We start from the raw sequence: 23,740 nt of genomic DNA on the forward strand, positions 1-23,740 counted from the left end.
TGTACTAATAAGAACTAATAAAATGCCACTCCAAATAGTTGCTTTTGTGTATATACACACATACATGTGCATATATATATATATATATATGCACATATATGTAAACTTGCATCTATATGCTTGTGTGTATATATATACATACATATATGCATGTATATATCTATTATACCTATTTTATATATGTATATATATAATTTTTGTAATAGTTTTCATTCAACAAAGAGTCTGCTTGCTATGCACGTTTGGCATTCACTGTGCTTTGGAGAAGACTAGCTTATGTGAGGTCTCCCAACTCCCCAGCAGCCATGACAGCATGGTTATTGGATCCCCACCTTTAGAATGGAGGGGACACGTTTTCTAAAACCAGGGATTAAACCCAGGGACCTTAACCACTGAGCTACATCCCTAGTTCCCCCCACCCTTTTTGAGACAGGGTCTTGCTAGGTTGCTTGGGGTCTCACTAAGTTTCTGAAACTGGACTCAAACTCACGATCCTCCTGCCTCAGCCTCCTAAGTCACTGAGATTAAAGGCCTGCACCACTGTGCCTGGCTTCAAGGTGAACATTTTTTAAAAATAGACTTTATTTATTTTTTAGCAGCTTTGGGTGAGTGGAAAGTGTGGATGTTTCTCATATCCGCCCCCCAGCCCACTGCTCCACACGTGCACAGCCTCCCCTGTAACCAACATTGCCCACCAGAGTGGGACATCTGTTACAATGCAAGAACCTGCACTGACACCTCATCGTCATGGGCAGACATTTTTCACAAGGACACCTTACGGTGTATTAGTTTTTAATTTCCAGATAACAAATTACTGCAAACTTAGCAGCTTAAAATAACATCCATTTATTACCTTATAATTTCTGCAGGTCAGAGGACAGGCACGGCATGAATGGGTTCTTTGTTGAGTGGCTCACCAGGTGCCAGCGAAACTGGCTTCTCGTGGGGAAGCTCCAAGTCCGGATCCAGGTTCATTCAGGTCTTTGGCAGAATCGAGCTCCTTGAAGCTGTGGGACTTGGACCTCAGGGGCTCCTAGAGCTGCCCATCCCCATGGACGGGTTGCCAAACAGCTAGTTCCTCTTTCAACACCAGCAGGACTGCACTTTCATGCCCCTTTCGGTATCTGATCTCCAGCTTATCTTTTAAGCATGTCCTTTATTAGGACAGGCCCACCCAGAGCAATCTCTTCTGATCAGCTCAAAATCAACACTTACATATCTGCAAATATACCTTCCAAATCCATTCACCTTCACAGTAGGGTAATTACTGAGCTCTGGATATGGTCTGAGCGCGCCCTCCAGAGGTTCACATTCTGGAAGCTTGGTTCCCAGTGTGATGATGTTGCAGGAGGTGGTTTAGTAGAAGGCAGCACCCTGGGAAGGGATTACTTTAGGTCTCAAGGAATGAGTGAGTTGAGAGAGTACGTAAGGTGGTAGAGTGAGGCCATCTTTGTGATGTAGCTGAGGGACCCTCACTCTTTGCTACCATGATGTTTGGATCCTCCAGGAATCATGAGCCAAATAAACCTCTTCACCTTACGTTAACTGGCTTTGGGCATTTTGTTATAGCAACAGAACATGGACTCATAGATTGACATGAGGTATGTGCAATACGTTGGCTCTTGAGTGTCCTCCAATGGTCTATGTGGTAAAGGCTTGGTCCCCAGCATGGCACTAGTGGGACATGGTGAAATCTTAGAAAGGCAGAACCTAGTGGAGGGTCTTCTGTGTCATTGGGAGTGTGCCTGGGTCTTTGCTCTTCCTCTCTTTTTCACTTCTGGGCCAGTAGGTGAACTGTTTTGTTCTGCCACACACTCCACGGGGCCACAGGGCCAACCAATCTTGGATTGAACTCTCTAAAACTGTGAGCCAAAATAAACCTTTTCTATTTATAAGTTGATTTATCTCGGGTATTTTGTTCAGTGACAAAGCTGACTGATACCAGCATGCATTCTGGGGAGTGGGAATCTTGGGAGCCACCTTAGAAGTTTCCCTACTGTAACACACAATCCCAACTCCAGAGAGTTGAGTCATCAAGTTTTCCATTCAGGAAGATTAAATCAGTTCATAATAGGATCTTTTGAACTTGTCTTTTCAACTTTGCCAAAATACTGTTCCACTAAAGACCTACTTAAGAATCTCATCTTAATGGCACATTACATGTGTCAAAGGCTGGGGAAATTTGTGTTCCAAAGCTGGTGTATCTAAATTGTCAAGTCTTTTCAACTTAATCTGCGTAGATGAGAATAGTAGAGAAAAAAGAAAAAAAAAAAAAGCTAAAAAAAATTTTTTTATTTTTTGGTACTAGGGATGGAATCCACTGAGCTGCATCCTCAGCTCTTTTTTTATGTTTTATTTTCAGATAGAGTCTCACTAAGTCGTTCAGGGCCTTGCTAAATTGCTGAGGCTGGTCTGGAACTTGTGATCCCCCTGCCTCAGCCTCCTGGGTTGCTGGGACTACAGGCATGCACCACAGCACCTGGCTTAACATAACAATTTTTCATGTTTGTTAAAAATAAGGATTAAAAGATGTGTGAGTACAGCTATTTCCCACCTGACAGCGTTGGAATTAACAGCAGACAGCATACATGACAGTGGTGATGGGGTGGTCTTGGAGTATATGCTGGTGACGCCACAGCCATCTCTGTGTAAGTACACACCATGATGTTTGCACAATGAGGAAAATCACCTGACACCACATATCTTAGAACACATCTTCCCCATCAAGTGACCCGTGACTGTGCTTTTGTTTGTCTGGTGAACACACATGTACACACGTAAGTACACGCATGCCCCCATGTGTCCCAAATGGAAGTGACTTGTGGCTTTCTGTTCTCTGAAAGAGTGACCATTTGGGAGAAAACTGTAAGTCATCCTTGAAATATACGGGAAGAGGGGGCTCCGTGGGCTGAGCCTGTCAGCATGTCCTGATAGTAGGCGAGTTGTCGGTCCCGAGGACAGTGAAGCAGCGGTGTCCAGACATCTGGTGGCCAGAGAGGGTCCAGGCTGTCTTTGCTGCTGTTCCCACGGAACTCCCTGAAATCGGTCAGAATCCCATTCCGGGCCGGAGCCACGTATCCTTGAGCTTCCTTTCCCCTCCCCTGCGCGACTCCCCTGCTGTACCTTCTGCAGACCCCTCCCTTCCACCCGGCTCTCCTTCTTCTAAGTGACCATCGTCTTTTGCCTGAATGATGAGATCAGCTTCCTGCACCCTCCCTGGGTCCCCTCCAGCTTCTTCCCTTCCGAGCAGCCAGACCATCACTCGCAGAGCGATGCGGTGGTTCAGGCATCTCTGCTCAAAACACACGCTCGCTTCCAGCACCAGTGCTAAGACCCAAAGCCTAACTCATCCCGCAGCTGCGCGGTCTGCCCACTCTCGACCACAGATGGCTGATTTTCCTGCGTTCTCTTTCTCCCCCTCCTGCTCTGCAGTTGGGGAATACAGATCTTTTTCTTTTTCTTTTTTCTTTAAATGTGCCCTTCTCCCTCCCGCCTCAGGGGCTTTGCCAGCTGTTCCCTCTGACTTTTGGCGAATGCCCATGGGTCTTTCAGGCCTCACTAAAATGCCACCTTCTCTGGGAAAACTCCTTCGAGCCGTACTAGACAGGGTTGAGCCCCCTGCATGGCAGGTGGTACTTCGTAAAAATAGTCATGGCAATATCCTGTGTTCCACAGGTGATCTCATGACATGGCTATTTCTCAAGTTCTGAAGTATGTTTGCCTTCCTCTTGAACCTGGGAGGGATCTGTAATGGCTTTTAAGGAAAGAATCCAATGGAAATGATTGATTCTTTGTGACTTCCAAGTCTGGATCAGAAAAGTTGACGTGGGTTCCACCTGGCTGGCTCATTCACTCACTCTCAGGACAATTGTTCTCGGACCCCAGCGGCTATGTTGTAAGGAAGCCCAAGCTGCACCTGGAAATCACGTGCAGGTTCCAGGCAACAGCCCAGCAAGGGCTGAGACATGTGGGAACAAGTTTTCAGGTGACTCCAGTCCACAACCTTTGAGACATCCCAGGGGACACCTAGGGGACGAAGGATGAGCTATACCCACTAAGCCTGCCCAAAATGCAGAATGGAGAATAAAATAAGCATCCCTGTCCCCTTAAGTTTATTTTTGAACTGGCTTGTTACACAGGCATAGTAACAAAAAGTTAGTAATTGTTACACTTGGACCTTCTATTTGAAGCATTCGAAATTCTACCTTTCTGCATGTGATTGATTCCTATCTATCCTGAAAGACTAGAAAGCTCTGAGGGTAAATTCCACATTGATTTTCACAGTTCTGTTCCGGACACCTAGCACCGTGCCAATTTATTCTCAACCTTCCTGCACCTCTTCACATATGAAAAGACACTTTGCTTACTCACTGAATGATCATTTATTTGATACTTGCTCACTGATGAGGCTCTGGGTCAGAGATTTGTGTTGCAGATGAACCAGGCAATGATTCTGTACTAGGGACTGTGGGAGGATCAGAAGTTTCTAATGGGGAGTGGTATTGGTTTGTTCTTTGAAGGATGCATATGTGTTTTCTGCAAGATGAAAAGATGGGAAAGCACTTCTGACAAAGGGAATGTTTTGTGCTGATGCATGGGGCCAGGAAGTAGGGAACAGGGAGGAGGGTCTGCACCAACAGAGGGTAGTTTTTTAAGATGGAAAATCCTGCAAAAAAAAAGTTTGTAAGGGTCAGGTTCTGGTGACCTGCAATGTTGCATGTAGATGCATAGCTTTCTCTTATAAGAAATAGGAAGACCTTGGATATTTGGAAGCAGTGGGTGAATGATCTATGTTCTTAATACCACCTGGTCTCGGAAAGCTGGTTGGGAGGCCCATGATTCCCTGAATTGGTCCTTTGGGATGGAATGGGATAAAGACTAGGTAAGTGAAGATAGGAGGAGTGGGACTAAACGAAGGGCCATTTAGTAAAAATTCACATGGCATAGGGTCCTATATTAGGGTGTTGATGCTCAGATTCCATTCTCACATCAACCTTATAAGTAGTAGTCTAGAAAATTCTTTCCATAAAGGGCCAGACAGTAAATATGTCAAGATATATAGGTCCTAGACTCTTTCGCAGTTATTCACTCTGTTGTTGTAGCAGAAAAGCAAGTTGGGCTGGGCTGGGCTGGGGATGTGACTCAATGATGGAGTGCTTGCCTGACATGTTGATGCTGTAGGTTCGATCCGCAGTATGGCAAATAAAATAAAGAATATAATAAAAGGCAAAAGCACCTAGTATTCCAGTTATCTATTAGGGCTGGGGATATAGCTCAATGGTTAAAACAATCGCCAAGCATGTGTGAGGATCTGGGTCCCATCCCCAGTATCGAGAGAGAGAGAGAGAGAAAATGAAGCAGACCGAGATGCTTGATAAACGGGTGGGTGTTCCTGTGTTCCAATAAAACTTAATGCAGAACCCCTAAAATGTGAATTTCACATGTCATGAAATAAGGTTTGGATTTTTTTCCCAACTATGTAAATATATAAAAACTATTCTCTGAGCTTGCAGGACCGGACAAAATCAGGCAACAGGTCTTGGTTTATCTACCCCGGCTTTATGAATCATTAGTTAAGCTTCCAATTTTAAAAGAGAAGAGCCTCTAAGGAGTCCTTCAGAGAGCCCCGCCCATCTCCTGACGTAACCAGGCCCCACCCCCGGGGCGGGGACTGCGCATGCGCGGACGACCCTCGGGCGGGGGCGGGGCGGGCCAGGGCTCCGACTTCCAACATGGCGCACGCTGGTAGCGGCGGCGGCGGGGGCCCCGCGGGCCGGGGGCTGAGCGGCGCCCGCTGGGGTCGCTCCGGCTCCGCAGGCCACGAGAAGTTGCCGGTGCACGTGAGTGGCGTCCCCGCGCTCTTTCTGGGGTCCTGTCCTCTAGCCCCCGCGGGCCGGCGTCCCTCACCCGGGCCCCGCCCGCCCTGGCGCGGCTCTGCCTCGGCCTCACTTCTGCGCACCCCGGAGCCCGGACCCTTCACCCCTCACCTTGTCCCCCCTGAAGGCCCGCTCGGCCTCCTCAGCCCACCAGGGACCCCGACTCCCTGTCTCCTCCTCCCGCGATCCGTCTAGAACCCTCCCCCTCCCCGCAGGTCGAGGACGCCCTTACCTACCTGGACCAGGTGAAGATCCGCTTTGGCAGCGACCCCGCCACCTACAATGGCTTCCTGGAGATCATGAAGGAGTTCAAAAGCCAGAGGTAGCCGTGGGGCCTTCCCCCATCCCCGGAGAAGTACCCCCAGGGCCTGAATCGGACCGAGCAGGGTGGGACTCCTCCCACCTCCTATAGAGGATGCCCCCTTCCTCTCAGCTGGGTGACCTTGTGCAGGGTGTGGAACCTCTCTGAGCCTCAGTTCATTCTGGTTAAAAAAAAAAAAAAAAAGGAGGGGTGAGGGGGATTGGATAGTACCCACCTTATGGAGCTGTTGGGATTCCTGGAAGGAGGGGCAGGGATGGGGGAGACCTGGATGGTGAATCCCAGAAAGCAGATCCTGTCTTTATTTAAAATTCTGAATTTTAAATAAGTTTTGTTCATGAAAGAATCAGAGGGATTAATTTTGAAATTTTTGTTTTTGGAGCACCGCGTTAATATGTTATTTACCTTGATTGAAATTTTGGGGGCACCCTCTCACCATTAAATGTTGTTTCCAAGGTGCCTCTTTTGGCTCTCTCCAATCCCAGGCCTACTTGGGAAGAGGGGGCATAAAATGCTTAGTAAGGGATCTGGCGTACAGAGAGTGTTGAAATACCTGAGCTGTGTTTGGAAGGATGGAATCAGGGTGAGAGGGAGGTGGGGAACCTCAGAATCATGCCCTTGTTTTACAGAACACTTACTGGGGCTTGGAGTCAGTAAAGGACCCACCTTAGTGGCAGACGTAGAACTAGAACTCAGACCCTCAATCTGTTCCATCCTTGTAGTCACATACCTACCACAGTATTGTCCTCTCCTAGGCAGTGTTCATTCTGTGGATGTGAAGTACTAAGGCCTGGGTGGTAACCACAGCCAGAGAGAGATCCCATTTCTCCCCTCTGTTCTTAGCTATGTCCCACGCTCGCACCCCCTTTGATGTTGCATTCCATTGCTCAGAGCAAAACCTGTGTCATCGTTGATCCTGGTTCATAGAAAATGAAGGAACTTATCCCATCACTGAGAGAATTTTGGCATCCTGCTGTTTCTTGGGTTCCAGGACTTAATGGTCAGCTCTCCTGACATTTTCAGAACCAAATGCATGTGCTTGGGATGTTTGGGAAGCTGTGCTGTGTCAGTATCCTCTAGTTCTTGCCAAGAGGGCCCAGGGAGCCCAGGCCCTGGCACTCAGGGAGCAGATGATTGTCTGCAGATCATGCCACACCGGTCCCATTTTAGACTGCCTTTCTGCCAGTTGAGAAACCTGTTGAGGGACTTGGGGGTAGCTCACGTTTGAAAGCTCCTTGAAACCCTTTTGCCCACCGAGTCCTTCTCTCTTCCAGCATCGACACTCCTGGAGTCATCAGACGTGTCTCTCAGCTCTTCCATGAGCACCCTGACCTCATTGTTGGATTTAATGCTTTCCTTCCCCTCGGATACAGAATAGACATTCCCAAGAATGGCAAGTTAAACATACAGTCGCCTCTGTCGAGCCAGGTATGCCGTGTGGTGGTGGGTGAGCTGGACCTTAACGTGGTACACCCTGTTACTCAGTTTGGGCATTGCGTCTCAGTTGTGTCATTGCCAGAACTCTGTGGAAGGCCTGTTCTTTTTCTAGATGTGCTAATTGCTTCTAGTGCAAATCAAAATAGATCAAAACAAGCAGGCAGCCTCTACCTCCCAAACTGATCTGTTTGGAAGACGTACAATCAAAAGTAGGAGCTGGAGGTCCAGCTTAGTGGTAGAGCGTGCGTGAAGGTTCCAGACCAACTGAAAAAAAGTGGATGTCAGAACATCATCTTCCTAACACAGAATTTTTTGTTAAGTCAAAATAACCGCATCAATAGTTGCTGAGGTCTTGGCTTGAAGCTTCCTGGTGAGCGTACCAGGCAGGCTTATCCTTGAGCTGGGGCATTTGCTTGTCGGCATCAGATCGCTCTTGGTGCCACCAACAAGATAAAGTGGGTGAGCTGTGTAATGTGTGAATAGCTATGTTTATTGTTACTGTGCTTCATTTAATTGCTGACAGGGTCATTGACTCAGCTCAGGTGTGGGGCTTTGATAACGTCTCTCTTAAGTGACAGGTTGTTGCCCTTTCTATGTCTGCAGTTCTTTCTTGCTAGAGTTCATCAGACTGTTGGAGAAAAAGAAAGCCCATTTGCATTTAACTTTTATAAGGTAACCAATGTCTTTTTTTCTCTCAGCACAGTTGCCTTGTAGGCCACAATTCTGTGTTGTGAGGGGCTGTCCAGTGCATTGTAGGATGTTTCGTAGTGTCCTCAGCCTCCACCGCCAGACTCTTATCCAGTCATGACAGCCACATAACCTGCAGACATTGCCAGATGTCTCCCGGGGGCACTGTTGCCCATTGCGAATTGCTGGTCTACGTGAGCCAGCTCTCCCATCCTCCAGTCCGTGCCCGAGAGTTTTAGCAGGAATGTAACAATGCCACCGTCAGAAGCACTGTTGGGTTTCCCTTTGATGGAGGAGATGCAGTGCCAGATCGATTGGGACTTGGAATTTGGAAAGGGAACCAGGAAAGGTGATGTGCCTGTGACCAGTCTCTCGAGTTTGGCTCCTGTGTGGATTCTGCTTTTTCTGTGTGCACAGCAAGGCCCACTGTTAGCAGCTTGTCTCATTGAAGCCAAGGAGCTTCAGTTTCAGAAGGGAAACTTGGAAACATGTGGCCTCTGAGTTCTGAAGAGCTTCCATTTCATATTTGCCCCAGGATCCAGGTGTAGGGCTCATGTCTCCAGTCCAGAAAAGCCTTAGCAGGATGAATCTCTGGAACAGTTGCAGCCAGGGCTGAAAACCAAGCTCATTTGCAGGTGCAGCAGCCATGAAGGCCTTTCGTAAAGTCTGACTGTGGAATGAATGAAATACTGTATCAACGCTGGATGTTTTCACCATCACTTTCTAAGGAAGAGCTGGGGTTGGAAGAGCTAAACCATCCACTGTCCCTGTGGAATTGCCCTTCAGCAGTCCCCTGACCATGGGCATAACCTGCTTTCCAGACTGGATCTTAACAGGAACCATGTGGTTGTATTCGGGCCAGCTCTTCCCTGAGGTGACTGAGGGGTCCCTGCTGTTCCCCATGCACCACAGAGAGATGTCCTGTAGATAATGACACTAAACAGTCTTGTGTCCCTGGTAGGTAGCTTAGGTGACCAGAGTGGCCCATTGACTTGAAGAAAGTTGCCAAGGGCTTTCATTGTATAGCCGCAGAGCAGGGTTTGCAGTCTCGCTGCAGCCAGGAAGCACCCTCTGTAGGGCCTCGTCCCTCAGCTGGGGAGGGCCTGGAGCCCACGCGCTTCCAGCCACCAGTGAGACCCATCGGGTGTTGCCTTGCTTCTCAGCAGTCCAGGCCGTTATTTGCGTGTCTTCATAAGAGGCACATGAAAGGTGTTCTTTTGGCTTCCTGGAGTGCCTTGAGAGGCCCGAACAGGCAGGAAGCTGTCCAGGGCTCCCCACACGCAGATGCTCCTGTGATTTTCTTTTTTGATTTGTTTTTCTAGTTTCATATTTTGAAATACAGCTTTTGGTTTGTTTCTTTGTTTTTGTTTTGTCCTGAAGCCTGCCACCCAGGGACAAGGAAGAAGTAGCTCTTAGGCGCTGAGGATGATGGTCGGGCGTCCCTGCCCTTGGGAAGCCTTTGCTGTGGGTTCCTCCACTTCTGCACCGTTGCCCTTTGGGGGCTTCAGCTGCTCCTCATGGGGGGCCATCCTGCGCACTGCAAGGTGTTGAATAGCATCCCCGGCCTTCATCCACCAGATGCCAGGAGCGTCCACTCCTCTAGTTATGGCCACCAAAAATGTTGCCAAGTGTCCTCTTGTGAGCAGGACTGCCCCAGTTGAGAACACAAGTCTCAAGGCACAGACACACATGATGTGACCAGCGAGGTCCAGGGGGCGTGGTGGAGGAGCACTGTCTTCCAGGGCCTCAGCCCCCGAGCTGGCGTCATTTGGGATCTGGTCATTCAGGCCTCAGTTGCAGGGTCGCCTCAGACAGTCGCTCCCTTCTGCCCCCTAGTCACTCACAGCACTCTGGGTTCTGTGATTCAGAATGGCAAAGCTAGGAGGAAGTTGGGCTCCGTGCTTTCTTGTTGGTTCGCCTTCCCTGGCAGATGGGCCTCAGGTGAGGCAGAGGCCTCCTCTGTCCTCGCAGCTGTCTGCACTGCAGAACGTGCTGGGTGGGGAAGGAGAAACGGGATTCAGTGGGAAAGCAGTGGCACTCAGCCCCAGGTCCTCCTCAGGTAGAGCCTTCCCTGGGAGGTGACAGCCCTTGGAGAGCAGCCAGTAAGTGACCTGTGGGCAGTCAGGAGAGACCACCCTTGCCTCCTGTGGGGGTGGGGTTGTCCGTCTTTCCCTGACTGGTGGGTTCTGCAGCTCGTCTTACTCCAGCAGGGAGTAGGGGTTTGGAGTCCAGCTCTTGCTGTACCTGCGTGGTCCCAATGGGTATCAGCCGAGGAGCAGGAAGACGGACTGCGGGAGGAGATTCAGTGCGTGGACCAGGGCTGGCAGGGCCAGGCCGAGCAGGAGGGGCTTGTGAGGCACAAGGGGAAGGGGAGCCGTGTTGTGAGGACATGTTTGTGGCAGGTGTCAAGGGCTTGGTGGAGTGAGTGGGTGAACTGGGGGGCCAGCGGGGTTGGGAGCTGAAGGAGAGGCTGCTGAAAGCCAGGCAGGGGAGCCACGGAGAGTTCTGGAAAGCACCTCTTCTGTATGACCAGAACAGACTAAGGGGACCTGGGGTTGTGGCACAGTGGTGGAGCCTAGCACGTGTGAGGCACTGAGTTTGATCTTCAGCACCACATAAAAATAAATAAAATAAAGGTATTGTGTCCATCTACAACTGAAAACATATTTAAAAAAAAACTGTTATCTTTCCAAAAAACAAAAATGGGCCAAGGGGTCAAGAGATCCCTGAGAAGTCAAGGAGGGAACCCTGAATGATCTGGGCCCAGTGAACAGTGAGGACCAGCAGGGCCTGTGTGACGGGACGAGGACCAGAAGTGGGTCCCGGGGAATAGGGTGGTGAGTGCAGGGTGCCTGATCCTCTGGGGATGGTGGCGTCCCCTGCTGAAGGGAGTGAGGCCATGTGGCATCTAGGGCCACTGGTGCTTGGTGCCATTGAGGCGTTTCTTAAATGCCCAGGGGGCTGCCTGTGGACACTCAGATGGAGGGCCCAGCCATGCAGTGGCTCAGCGTGTCGGAGGCCAGAGGCCTTGCTGACTGTCGAGCCTGCCCAGCCAGGAGGGAGAGAACGAGTCGCTTATTCCAGAAGTTTCAGGACAGCGTCCATTTGATGTGGTTTGTAAACTGGAGCCAGTTTGGCTTTGAATGGCTGGTGGTTTTTATATTTTCCAAGGATTGCATTAAAACATTTTTTTAGAATGTGGTAGAATTCATATAACCGTTTTCAAATGCACAATTCCATGGTATTTAGTATATTCATACTATTGTACAACTGTCACCACTAATTCTAGAACATTTCCATCACCCCAGACAACCTGGTTCTTCTAGTTCTTGCCTTCCTCCAGCCCCTGGCAGCCTCTAGTCTGCTTTCTGTCCCTGTGGCTTCCCCTGCTCTGACATTGTGTGTCAGTGGACTCCCACACCGGGTGGCCTCTTGTGGGCTGCTGTCACTCAGCCCTTGAGGGTCCCCCACACTGTAAGCGGTGTCAGCGCTCCATTCTCTTTGTGGCTGACTAGTATCCACTGTGTGGATGGGCCACGTTTCGTTCATCGTTCATCTGATGGACATGTGAGTGGTGGAGTTCGTGCCGTTTGGCCTTCGTGAACTGTGCTGCTCTGCATGTTCACGTATAAGGATTTGTTTTCATTTCTTTTGGGGTCTGTCCCTAGGCAAGGAATTTCTGACTCCTGGGGTGATTGTGTGTCAGATTCGTTGAGGAACTGCCACGCTGTTTTCCACACTCTCGCCCCTTTTGCCGAGCACTGATCTAGAGGAGCAGTTTACCATGATGCATGTGGAGCTTCAAAATGCCCCCTGGGAGCGGTGGGGACTCCCAGTGAGCCCACAGTCTCCTCAGGAGCAACCCTTGGTCCCACAACTGCTTCCTTCCAGCCCCTACCCCTTCCTGGCTCCTCAGACTCCTTCCCTGCCTAGGAACACAAATGCTAGGGCGTGGGCAGGCAATGCCTGGAGAGTCTTGGAACTTTTGGAATTGTGGCGGCTCTGGATGTTGTGCGTGTCTGTTCCTCTGCTCCAGCTCTCGAGAGCTGTCCCTGTGCCCTTTTCTGGGGGCTCAGTCATGCACCCCCTTCATCTGTTGAAGCCTCACACCCCAGTGCTTCAGTGTGACTGTACTGTCTGCCTTCTGTATCTGTGGGTTCTGCCTCAGATTCAACCAGCCATAGGTTGAAAATATTCAGAAAAAACAAACTGCAGCCATACTGAGCATGGACGTTAGTAGGATGGAATCAGGGCCCACGGTTTTATGTAAGTAGTACGCCGTTTTTCTCCACTGACTCTAGTGCCCTTGGTTTTTATCACCTGAAGGAGGTCTTGAAATTACCTGCAGATATCAAGGGACAACTGTTTTTGGAAGCAAGCGCTTTAATCAAGAGAGGCGATCAGAGTGGACTCCAGTTAAATCTGGTGTCCTGTAAGGAGAGTTCGGAGCTGGCGTGCACAGGGGAAAGACCCGTGCGTGAAGGCAGCCCTCTGCAAACCCAGAGGCCAGACCTGCCAGCACCTTGATCTTGAACTCCCAACCTCTGGCACTGTAGGAAAATAAGTGTCTGCTGCGTAAGCTCTCCAGTCTGTGGTGCCGTGCTAGGCAGCCTGAGCTTCTGCCTACCCAGGTGGTGGCTTGTGTCCCGCAGAGGTGCCCGTTGCAGTGACAGTTCTGCCACAGGCAGCAGTTGGTGCCAGGTGCAGCGTTGGGTACCACGGGGCAGTGGGAGCAGTGGTCACATCTCTCATCGCTTCGTCCGTTCACCTGGTCACCCCAGTGGTGGACTCGGCCTGCTCTGTTCCAGCCTGTTCCAGGCACTGGGGATGGAGCAGTGAACAGAACCGGAGCCCTGCCCTCATGGCCTGTGCCACCAGTCAGGGCCGGACGGACAGTGAAGAACGTGTCACATAAAGGAAGGTGATAAGTGCCTTGGAGGAAAAGAACAGGAGGAGCTTCAGGGTCATTTCACTTTGGTTAGATGTTTCAGAAGATTCGCTGAGATGTCGTCTGAGCCAAGACCGCCAGCCAGGCTGGCCAGGGAACCTGACCCACCCCAGAACTGGCCGCCTCGTTCTGGGGGCTGTGCAGGATGAGTCTGGTTTAGAGGCTTGACATCCCCTCCTTCAGGGGCGCGATGTGTCCCACCATGAACCCAGGTTCTGCATGTACCAGAGAGGCGTATTTATTGTCTCTCATCTGTCGTGATGGAGAAGTACACTAAAAAAAGTACACTGAGTGGTTGATCAGGGGCATCTCTCTTCTCTAAAGTGACCGATGACCTTGATCCAGAGTTCTGGGTGTGGGAATCCCTGCAGTCCTCAGGGTGGGGGTGCCTGTAGCCTCCCGGGTCCCCACCTTATCCATTCTGATTTCTCACAGGAGGGGGGGTCTCTTACCTGAAAGCAGTCTTGGTGCCCTGGGATCACAGAAGGCATGGGAAGACTTTTTTTATACACCACCTGAAACTAGTCTCTGAAAAGGATTTAACATCCACGTTTTGTAAATTTCTCTCACATGCTGTTTTCAAAGCATTAGGGCTCATTGAACTCATCTGTTCACACGTAGATTGGAAGGATCAGGTACAGGTGAGTTAGTGAGACTCACCTGGGGACCTGCAGACGCTTGGACCCTGAGCAGAGCTGTCGGCATGTTCTCTGTGTGCCCTGCGTGGCTTCCTCCCACGAGGCCCCAGAAGTCCCCAGAAGTCCCCCTTCTCTGCATCTACTAAAACAGCAACTTGGCTCTGCTGGGTTTCGTCTGCCCTGGCTTAGACGGCAGCCAGGCCTGGTGTGTCTCAGAACCCGGCGTTGACTCGGTGGTAACTCTGTCATGTTGTTGTCAGGAGAATTCCCACAACCATGGCGACTGTGCAGAAGACTTCAAGCAACAGACGCCATATAAGGAGGACAAACCCCAGGTGCCCTTGGAGTCAGATTCCGTGGAATTCAACAACGCCATCAGCTATGTGAATAAGATCAAGACCCGCTTCCTGGACCACCCGGAGATCTACAGGTCGTTCCTGGAGATACTTCACACTTACCAGGTGAGCGCCTCCAGGCTCACCCGGGCCATCCTTCTTGGTCACAGGCACTGAAAATGTCTGGATTTTCTTGCCTGAATTCATGTCCCATGAAATTCTGCCCTTTTTTTGAGTTGGGGTCTTGTTACGTTGCCTTCTGGGCCAAGTGATCTTCCTGCCTCAGCCTCCCCCGGAACTGGGACTGCAGGTACGCTGCACCATCACACCTGACTCTGCATCTGTTTTTTAAGTATGGTAGTAGTGATCCATTTACATATCAGCGATAGGATGCCCTGTTGTGACTGTCTTGAAGTGTTCGACTCAGTGCCATTAAGTACACACGCGTTGTTCAGCTAGCCATCACCAGAGCTCTTTACGTCTTGTAAAACTGAAGCTCTACATTACGTATAACCAGAAGAATGAGATGTTATACTCCATTATTATGATGTACCAAAGTGCCTTTTGCTGTCATGTATAACTAATTAAAGCAAATTTTAAAAATTAAAAAAAAAAAACAAATACTGCATTTAGAAATTATTCAGATTCAGAACTCCCCCCACCCCAGTACTGAGGATTCCAGATTGAATTCAGCAGTGCTTTATCACTGAGCCTCATCCCCACCCCTTTTTATTTTGAGACAGGGTCTTGCTGTGTTGCATAGGGCCTCACTAAGTTGCCAAGGCTGGCCTTAAACTTGTAATCCTCCTGCCTCAGCCTCCCAAGTCACTGGGATTCTAGGTGTGCACCACTGCACCTGGCCAGATACAGAATCTTATTCTTTTCTTTTTCCATTTTTGGTGGTGCTGGGGATAGAACCCAGGGCCTCACACATGCTGGGCAGGTGCTATACCCCTGAGCCACATCCCAGCCTGAAACTCTGCATCTGTGAAACACTCACTCCCCTTTCCTTTCTCCACAACCTCTGCCACCCACCTTTTTACTTGCTATGAATGTGACAACTCTTGGGGACCCCACAGAAGTAAAATCACATGGTGTTTGTCCTCCTGTGACTGACATGTCTCACTGAGCATAATGTCCTCAAGGTTCATCCATGCTGCAGAATGTGTTAGGATTTTCTTCCTTTTTTGAGGCTGAATGATATTCGATTGTGTGCATGGGCCACTTTTGGCCTGTCTACTCTTCCATTGATGGACACTTGATCTCTTCTACCTTTTGGCCATGAGGAGTAATGTGAACAAATACAGTGGCTGTTTAATTCTGATTTTGCTCCTTGAGGCATCTTTGCATCCAAGAAATTCTGGGAAACACACATTAGGGGAATTAAAAGGAAAAAAAAAAAACAAAAAAAAACAAAGGCAATCTTATTTTTATAAGACAACTTTGTTGTTGTTTGAACATTGCAACTCGCCTTTATTTCTGCTGATTACAGCTGGGCCCCTTGCCAGAAGCTGGAGTGACAGGGACAAATGGTGGCTGTTGCTCGGAATTCAGTCTAGTGGTAGAGGAAATTCAGAGACAGCCTGGGTTGGGAAAGAAGGGATGTGTAGGAAAGGTGTGTTAAGGTTAATAGCAAGCCCACGGCGTCCCAGAGGGGCTCTCCAGCCAGAACCCTTGGTAAGCCGATCAGAACCATTGGGCAGGTGAGTATGGATGGGGGACAGATTTTCTCATGCCAGGAAGACTTGTGCAGAGTCCATGGACCAGAGCAGACGACTGGCATCTGCAGGGGACTGGACAGGAAGTGCCAGCAGGCTGTGGTGGCAAGCAGGGGTCTACATCACATGCAGGCTTAGATGTCGTCCTCACCCAAATGTGGAGTTTCTGAAGTTTATTTTTTCAAGCAGCAGAGCCCACTTTTAAAAATGAAAGCTGCATGACCTTGACATTCAGATGAAGAAGTGAGATTCTTTTTAGCACACATTTATGATAAGATTGACAGCATTTGCTCCATGTGAACTCAGCAAAGCCATTTTGATAGACCACAAGTTTGCCATCCATGGTATGGGTGACCTGTTGGGTCCTGTCAACGTGGGGAGGTGACAGGTTTGAGTTACACAAGGATGTTTTAAAATCCAATGGGTCATTGTGACCTTGTACAGTGATAGGCGGCAAGTCACCCAGTATTACTCCTGGACAAAATCACATGTGTGCAAATGTGAAGTTCACACTGTGCTGAAACATTCCCTGGCACAGGTATTACATTCACACAGATACGTGTGTTCAAAACAAGCTCTGTGGCAAGAGTGTTTGTTCCTGCAGGATGAGTTCCCAGAACGTGCATTCCAACATTGAGGATGTGCACACGTACCAGGCGCAGCCACAAATTCCCCTCTGAGAGCTTGCACTGATGTCTTCTCTGCCTTGTGTTTGAGCACCAGGTTCCCAAGTCCTCCTGGGAAATTACTAGCCCTTTTCATGTGTCAATCTCGGGAGCCAAAAAGATATCCAGAGCAATGTTTAAAATTGTTTTTCTTTGAGCATCAGGCAGTGTGGGCATTGTTTGTATGCAGATCATTCACATTCAGTCTCTGAATTGAGTGGCCTTTGCTTATTGTTTATTTGGTTTTCAAGTGTACTGGCAGCTTTGTGGGGAGGGATTAGTCTGTCTTTCCTCTTCCTGAGTAGGTGCTATAAATGCCAAGACTTCAGCTTCTTTCCCTGGGCAATGGGGGTACAGCTCGGTGGTAGAGTGATTTCCTGACATATGGGGTCCCATCCCCAGCACCTCTGCCCCTGACAAAACTTGTTTTCCTTCTTACAGGGCACAGTGGGCCTGGTGGGAGGGAGCTTTCACCAAGTAAATCATGCCACTTGGCAGCCATGGCGGGGATGTAGAAAGCTATACCCTGCACTTTGGGAGGGTCCCCAGCGCTGCTGCCTCTTGCCGTGTGACATTCTCAGGAATGAAGTTGACAGGGACATATTTCTAAAGGTCAACCTCAGTTTTGCGGGCCAGATTCTGCCTTCCCACCTGGGTTCCCTGTCCAGTCCTCCTCTTGTTGCTTTGGTCTCCAGGTCAGCCTGTCTCCTCTAGCACCTCAGTTCTCAGTGACATTGAGCCTGCATGTTTCTCACCTGGAGTCCCCTTGCTTTGCTCCTCGCCTCCTTTCCTGCAGTCTCTCTGCTTCTGCTGGCCCTTGGAAGACTTCGGATCCCCTGACCTCGCACTTCCCCAACCTGCCCCTGATTCAGCCAGGCTCGTTGTTGCCCTGGCCCCCCTGCTTGGTGACACAGCATAGCCTCCCATGTCCCCTCCACACTCCATGGCCAGGGCTCAGACCGTGCTGTGCAGCAAGCTCCAGATGCAGACACGGGCTGTCATCTGCAGGCCGTTCCTGTTGTGAACCACCCCTCTGTCCCTGCACAGCAGGATGCCTGTGTGTCCCTGCCCTGGGTGTCGTGGGTCTTGCCTAAAGTCTCCTTTTTCCTTTCCCCAAACCTGCAGAAGGAGCAACTGCACACAAAGGGCCGGCCGTTCCGAGGCATGTCCGAAGAGGAGGTCTTCACTGAGGTGGCCAACCTCTTCCGGGGCCAGGAGGACCTGCTCTCTGAGTTTGGGCAGTTTCTGCCCGAGGCCAAGCGGTCCCTGGTGAGTACAGAGTCCTACCAGTGCCTGGCCAGGCTTGTCCGCCATCAAGGACACACTGGGTTTAGCCTGGAAGCCACATGGGGCACAGGCACCCAGCAACCCCCAGAGGCAGTTTGTGCTGAAGGCTGCTGACAGATTCCTAGAAGTGCTTCTCCACAGACAGTGCCTGCATCTGGAGGGGTGGTGAGGGAAGGGGAGCATCCTCCCTGGGAGACGAGGGGATGGCGTTGGGGCCCAGGCATCCCATCTCCTGTGCCCCCTCAAGAGCTGCCTCCCCACCCACGCCTGCCCCACGTATGGGGAACACGTATGGGGAGTTGGGCCCAGTGCCTCTCCCTCTGTCCAATGGGACTCTGGTCTGGATGGGATGGGTTGGGGTGACCTGAGGCCTGCTGGGGCTGCCTTTTCCATTTCCTTTTTTGTTGTTGTTGTTTTGATGAACGTAGACTTTTAAAAAGAAATTACGTGAATTTCATGTAACATAGAACTCACGTGGACAGGTGTTGGTTTAGCACAGGTGTTGGTGGATGTTGCACAGCCACCACATCTGCCTAGGTCAGGATGGTTTCATGACTGCCAGAGGAATCCGTGTCCCCCTGAGCTGTCACCCCTGCCCTCTCTTTCCCAGTCCCTGGCAACCACTCATCTACTTCTGCCTGTGGATTTGCCTGTTCTGGACATTTCATATAAATGGAATCACATATGATGTGTCCCTTTGTGTCTGGTTTCTGTCACTCAGTGTCATATTTTCAAGGTTCATTCATGTCGTAGTAAGTCAGTGCTTTGTTACTTTTCGTGGCTGAATAGAATATCCCACTGTACTGCTGGACCGTATCTCCTTCATTCTCTCGTCTGATAGACATTTGGATTTTTGCCGTCATCTTTTGACTATTGTGTGGACAATTGTGTACAAATATTTTTCTGAACTCCTGATTCCAATTCTGGAGGTCTCTATCTAGAGTGGAATTACTGGATCATATGGTCATTCTGTTTAACTTTTTGAAGATCTTCCACCCTGTTTTCCACAGCAGCTGTACCATTTTACATTCCTACTAGAATTGTCCTGGAGTTCCAATTTCTCCATGTTTTGACAGCACTTGTGATTTTCCATTTTTTGTTTCATAGCTGTCACAGTCAGTGTGGAGTTATATCACATTACAGTTGTGACTGCATTTCCCTGATGACTAATTATGTTGAGCCTCCTTTTGTGTGTTTATCAGGCATTCGTGTAAGTCCTTTGGAGAAACGTGTTTGTCTTTGTTGAGTCGTGAAAGTTCTTGACGTGTTCTGATACTGGATTCTCCCAGATAGATCATTTGTAAAGATTTTCCTCCATTCCGTATGTTGTTTTCACTTTCTTTTTAGTGTCCTTTGGTGCACAAAAGCTTTCAGATTTGTTGAAATTCAGTTTATCTGTTTTTTCTTACATTGTTCTTATTTTTAGGGTCAACTCTAAGAAACCATTGTCAGTTGAAGTTATGAAGGTTTTCCCTCATGTTTTCTCCTAACAGTTTTAAAGATTTAGCTCTTATGCTTAGGTCATTCTCCTATTTCAGGTTAAAGTTTGGCATAAGGCAGGGCCCAGCTTCCTCCTCTGCTGTGGAGCTGTCCGGCACCATTTGCTGAAGAGATCACATTTGCCCACTGATTCTCTGGCACCCTTGTTTCTTGTTTAAAATCATCTCACTGCGGTTGTATAGATAGATCTGTTTTGAAGTCTAACTTCTTACCTGTTGGCTTATAAGTCTGTTCTTATGTCAGTTTGACGCTGTTGTTACTATGTTGCTTTGTAGTAAATGTGAACTCGGGAAGTGTGAGTCCTCCAGCTTTGTTCTCTCCCAGATGATTTTGGCATTCAGGTTCCCTTGCAGACCTTTTCCGTTTCTACAAAACGAAGGCCATTGAGATTTTGATAGGGATTGAGTTGACTTGAGGTCACCTGAGGGCTGCTGCCGTCTCAGCAGTATCAGGTCTCCAGTGGACACCTACCTCCTTCCACTCACTCGTCCTCGGTTTCTTGCGGCTCCGGTCACGGTCCCCTGGTTCTCGGTGTTCGGGTGTCGCACACTGTGCTCAACTCCACTCATGAGTATTTCTTTCTGATGTCATTGTAAATGGAGTGGTTTTTCTTTCTTTAATTTCTAGATTGTGCATTGCTGACCTGTAGAAGCACCACTGGTTTTGTGTGTTGATTTCGTATCCTGCAACTCTGAACTTGTTTATTAGCTTTGATAATTTTTATCGACACTAAAATTTTCAACGTATTGATCACGTCATCTGTGGAGAGAGGTCATCTTCCTGCCCCTTTCCAGTGTGGACGGATGCCGTTTGTTTCTTTTTCTTGCCTCACCGCTGTGGCTGAGATTTCTGGTGCTGTGTGGATCAGAAGGGGCGACGCAGGCCTCCTCCCTCCCCTCGTCCTGGCCTTTGAGGAACAGCTTTGGTCGTTCATCGGGAGTGTGATGTGAGCGGTCGGTTTCCTTCCACTCTCTTTCTCTTTCAGTGCCTGGTGCGGGCCCAGGGCTTCACTTGATGGCTGAGCTCTGCGTCACTGAGCCACACCCCAGCCCTGGGATTGGTTGCAAGCCCTTTATTAGGTTGAAGGAGTTCCCTTCCACTCCTGGTGACCACAGGGCTTGTGAGCAATGAGAGTGTCCCTCTCCCCCACCCCAGCCTCCATTGTCAATGCTGCTTGGTCCTTCCTCTGAACGGAGATGTAGTGGAGTGGATAGGGCTGGGGGATGCAGGTCTGGGAGGGAGGGGCTGGAAGTGACAGGGGTCTGGGTTTATATGACAGGGGTCAAGGTCCTGGTTGAGTCTGGCGGATTTCCACTGTGTTTTCTGGGGTCTCCCCTTCCCACTCCCAAATCTCCTCTTCCCCTGGCCTTACTCAAAGTCTCTTCTATCCTGTCCAGGCTAGTGGGCCAGAACTTGTCCCTAGGTGTCACCATCTCTAGGATACTGAGCACCATCCCTAAGCAGAGGTGACACTGGGAAAGACTTCATTACTCCGGCTCAGAAACTGCTCCTGGTGGGACTGATGTCCCGTCTGGGACTGCGACCTGTCACCTGGTCTTCACCTCAGTCCAAAGCCTTGGTGCCCTCAAGGTTGTGGGGGCTGGACAGAGTCCTGAGACCACCGTCACCTGGGCCGGACCTCAGCCCGGTGCTTAGGCAGGATGAGCAGCCGTGTCATGTCATCTCTTACACAGGAATGGCCGTCCCTCCTGCTCAGGTGGGACCCCATGAGCGCTACCTTGGGGGTGCTTCACGCAGCACCCACACGTGCCCAGCTCTACAGAAAGGGCTGCTGCATTTGTTTGGGAAAAGCAGGTGTTGACTCCAGAGGCTGGTCCCCTCCTCCTCCTCCCCATATCTGCTTCAGGAGGACAGACACCCACCTCCCCACCCCATGTCCCAGGTCGCCTGGCTTGCAGGAGGCTGGTGCAGAGCCTTGTCTGGAATCCCTGTGGTGACGGGGAGCCCTCCTCTCCAGGTGTCTGCACTGGGCCTCCCTCACTCCCAGCCGCCTTGAGTCCACTCCGCCCGTGCGTCTCTCCCAGGGTCAGTCCTGGATTTCCCCTTCATTTCCACTTCCTGCTTACCAGAGATCCTCCTAACTTTGGTTCCAGGGGCCGGGGGCCCATGCAGAGCACAGGGGCCACCCCAGCGACACCCCTTCTCATGTTGGCTCCTTCTGAGCCCCTTGGCAGCTCAGGCTAAGTGCTGACCCGCACTGCTCCCTGCCTTTCAGTGGCTTGTCACTGGGTGTCATCGTCTGGGACCTAGGGCTTGGGGTATACCCTTTCTCCACGCCCCCCAGAGCTCTGGATTGCCTCTCAGCCCTGCCTTGGTTCATGTCTTGACTGGTCACCTCCAGGAACCTGGCGGGACCTTTCCTGAGTCTTATCCAGGAAGTGGCAAGGAGGGAAGGAGGGTACCTCCCCCTCGATTAGTCCAGAGATTCCTTAGGAAAGCAGCTGGCCAGTGAGCCTGGGCCTTTTACACCCTAATAGGCTGCCTAAACTCAGTTCAGCCAATTCCATTCTGGACCTGAGTACAGCCAGTGGGGAGCACCATCTGCTGGGGTTGTGGGTGTTTGTGGCTAGCGGCTACTTGGTAACTGAGGAAGCTGGCCATCTATGCTGCTCACTGGTGGTTTGTGGCAAGGACAACCTTATTTCCATGACCTCGTATCCTGGTGGTACTTTTTTTTGGTATGAGGGATTGAACCTGGGGTGCTTAACCACTGAGCCACATCCCCAGCCCTTTTCAGATTATGTTTAGAGGCAGGTTCTCACTGAGTTGCTTAGGGCCTTGCTAAACTGCTGAGGCTAGCTTTGAACTCACCATCCTCCTGCCTCAGCCTCCAGAGCAACTGGGATTACAGGCATGTGCTACCTTGCCTGGCCTGGTGGTAATTCTTAAGTCACTGTGAGGCCTGGTCATCTTGGAGGGGCCTGAGTGGGTCCTCCCATCTTCTAGAGGCTATGACCGCAGCGCCCTCTGGTGAAGTGACTTGGCATTTGCCAAGTTGGTCCTTGACAAAGCTCATCTTCAAAAAATAAGCATTTCCCTCTGAAAAGTGCTCCCAGCCACCCCTCCTTTCTTCTGCTGTATTGGGAGTGGCACCAGGACCTCATCCATGCTGGGCAAGCGCTCTAGTACTCTCCGGCTGTACAGTTTCTTTAAATAGCATTTGTGATCAAGTCAGCAGTGTTTTTTTTTGGTGTCTTGAGTGATTAGAACTATCTTGTGCACTTAGAGTAGTTGGATCAATTTTTTAGATTCTTAAAATCACCCACTACTCTGTGATACAGTATGAGTGAACCTTATTTTGGTGCTTTCCCAACCTTCTTTGTATAAAGGTAAATGGTTCTGTTACCAGGGGTTCGAGACAGTCTAGTTTTGTTAGAGGCTGTATTGTGGGAAAGCCTATGAGGGTATGTCAAACGCTGAACCATTCTGACGGACTCAGAAACTGTCCCCAGAAGAGCAACCTTTATAATCTTTGTATTAAATTGTGGACATCTATTAAAATGGCAGGAAGAAGAAACCAAAGATGAAATTTGCCACTTTCCTAATTAAGTTTGATTGATCAAGGGTCAGCAGCTTTCTAGAAAGGGCAAGATATTAAATCTCAACCTTTCTGGTCATTTGACCTCTGTTACAAGGCTCAGCTCTGCCCTAGTAGCTTGAGAGCAGCAATGGACGCCATGCGGCTATGTGCCAGTAACACTTCATGTATGAAAACAGGCTGTTTTGGCTGATCGCCTCGCCTCTTGTGGCCCTTGGGGTCCGTCTAACCTAGGTGCTCACAGTTTGGGAGACTTACCTGAAGAATCGGAACCACGTGAACCAGGAGGGTGGGTGGTATTGGCCTTGCTCTTTCCCCTGAAGGACTCAGCTGGGTGAGTAGTGGGTCTCTCCTTCTGGTTCCCTTTTCCCACTCAGCACAGGTCATATTGTTCCCTCTCTGCCTCTTTCTGGAACTGGTGTTCCTGTTTGGGAATCTACAAAAAGAAAAACCAGTGGAAAATTGTCGTGTGGGTGCCAGCTTCTCCACTTCATGGCTCTTGGAGTAGCATAGACTTCTTCAACAGTTGTTCTCTAGGTTTAATTCTTTAATTCTAATCTATGGCTAAACAACAGGTCTGTATTATTATTATTGTAAAAATAGCACACATACATAAAAAATAGTAAGCGTTAGAAAGGATGTCCAGTATGAAAAGTAGACTTCTTCCCCCATCTCCACTCCCAGTCCTTCTCTCAGAAATAATTCTTATATCTTTCTAGAAATTTTCTCTTCTATTGCAATCACTTATTCTTAAAAAAAAAAAGTAACAAA

At 49.7% G+C, this 23,740-nt stretch overlaps 1 protein-coding gene across 2 annotated transcripts in view; it reads left to right on the forward strand.

Annotated features, from left to right (window-relative positions):
• Nucleotides 1–5,713: 5,713 nt before the first annotated feature.
• Nucleotides 5,714–23,740, forward strand: part of SIN3B (SIN3 transcription regulator family member B) — a 43,008-nt gene continuing 24,981 nt past the window's right edge. For both annotated transcript variants that reach the window (XM_079116636.1, XM_079116637.1), the window contains exons 1-5: nt 5,714–5,840; nt 6,092–6,198; nt 7,470–7,623; nt 14,166–14,366; nt 17,749–17,892. In XM_079116636.1, coding sequence (XP_078972762.1) covers nt 5,733–5,840; nt 6,092–6,198; nt 7,470–7,623; nt 14,166–14,366; nt 17,749–17,892 — 714 coding nt within the window. In that variant the 5' untranslated portion in view covers nt 5,714–5,732. The remainder of the gene's footprint in view (nt 5,841–6,091; nt 6,199–7,469; nt 7,624–14,165; nt 14,367–17,748; nt 17,893–23,740) is intronic.

The sequence above is a fragment of the Sciurus vulgaris genome (genome assembly GCF_902686455.1).
Source record: "Sciurus vulgaris genome assembly, chromosome: 16".
NCBI classification, from domain to species: Eukaryota; Metazoa; Chordata; class Mammalia; order Rodentia; family Sciuridae; genus Sciurus; species Sciurus vulgaris.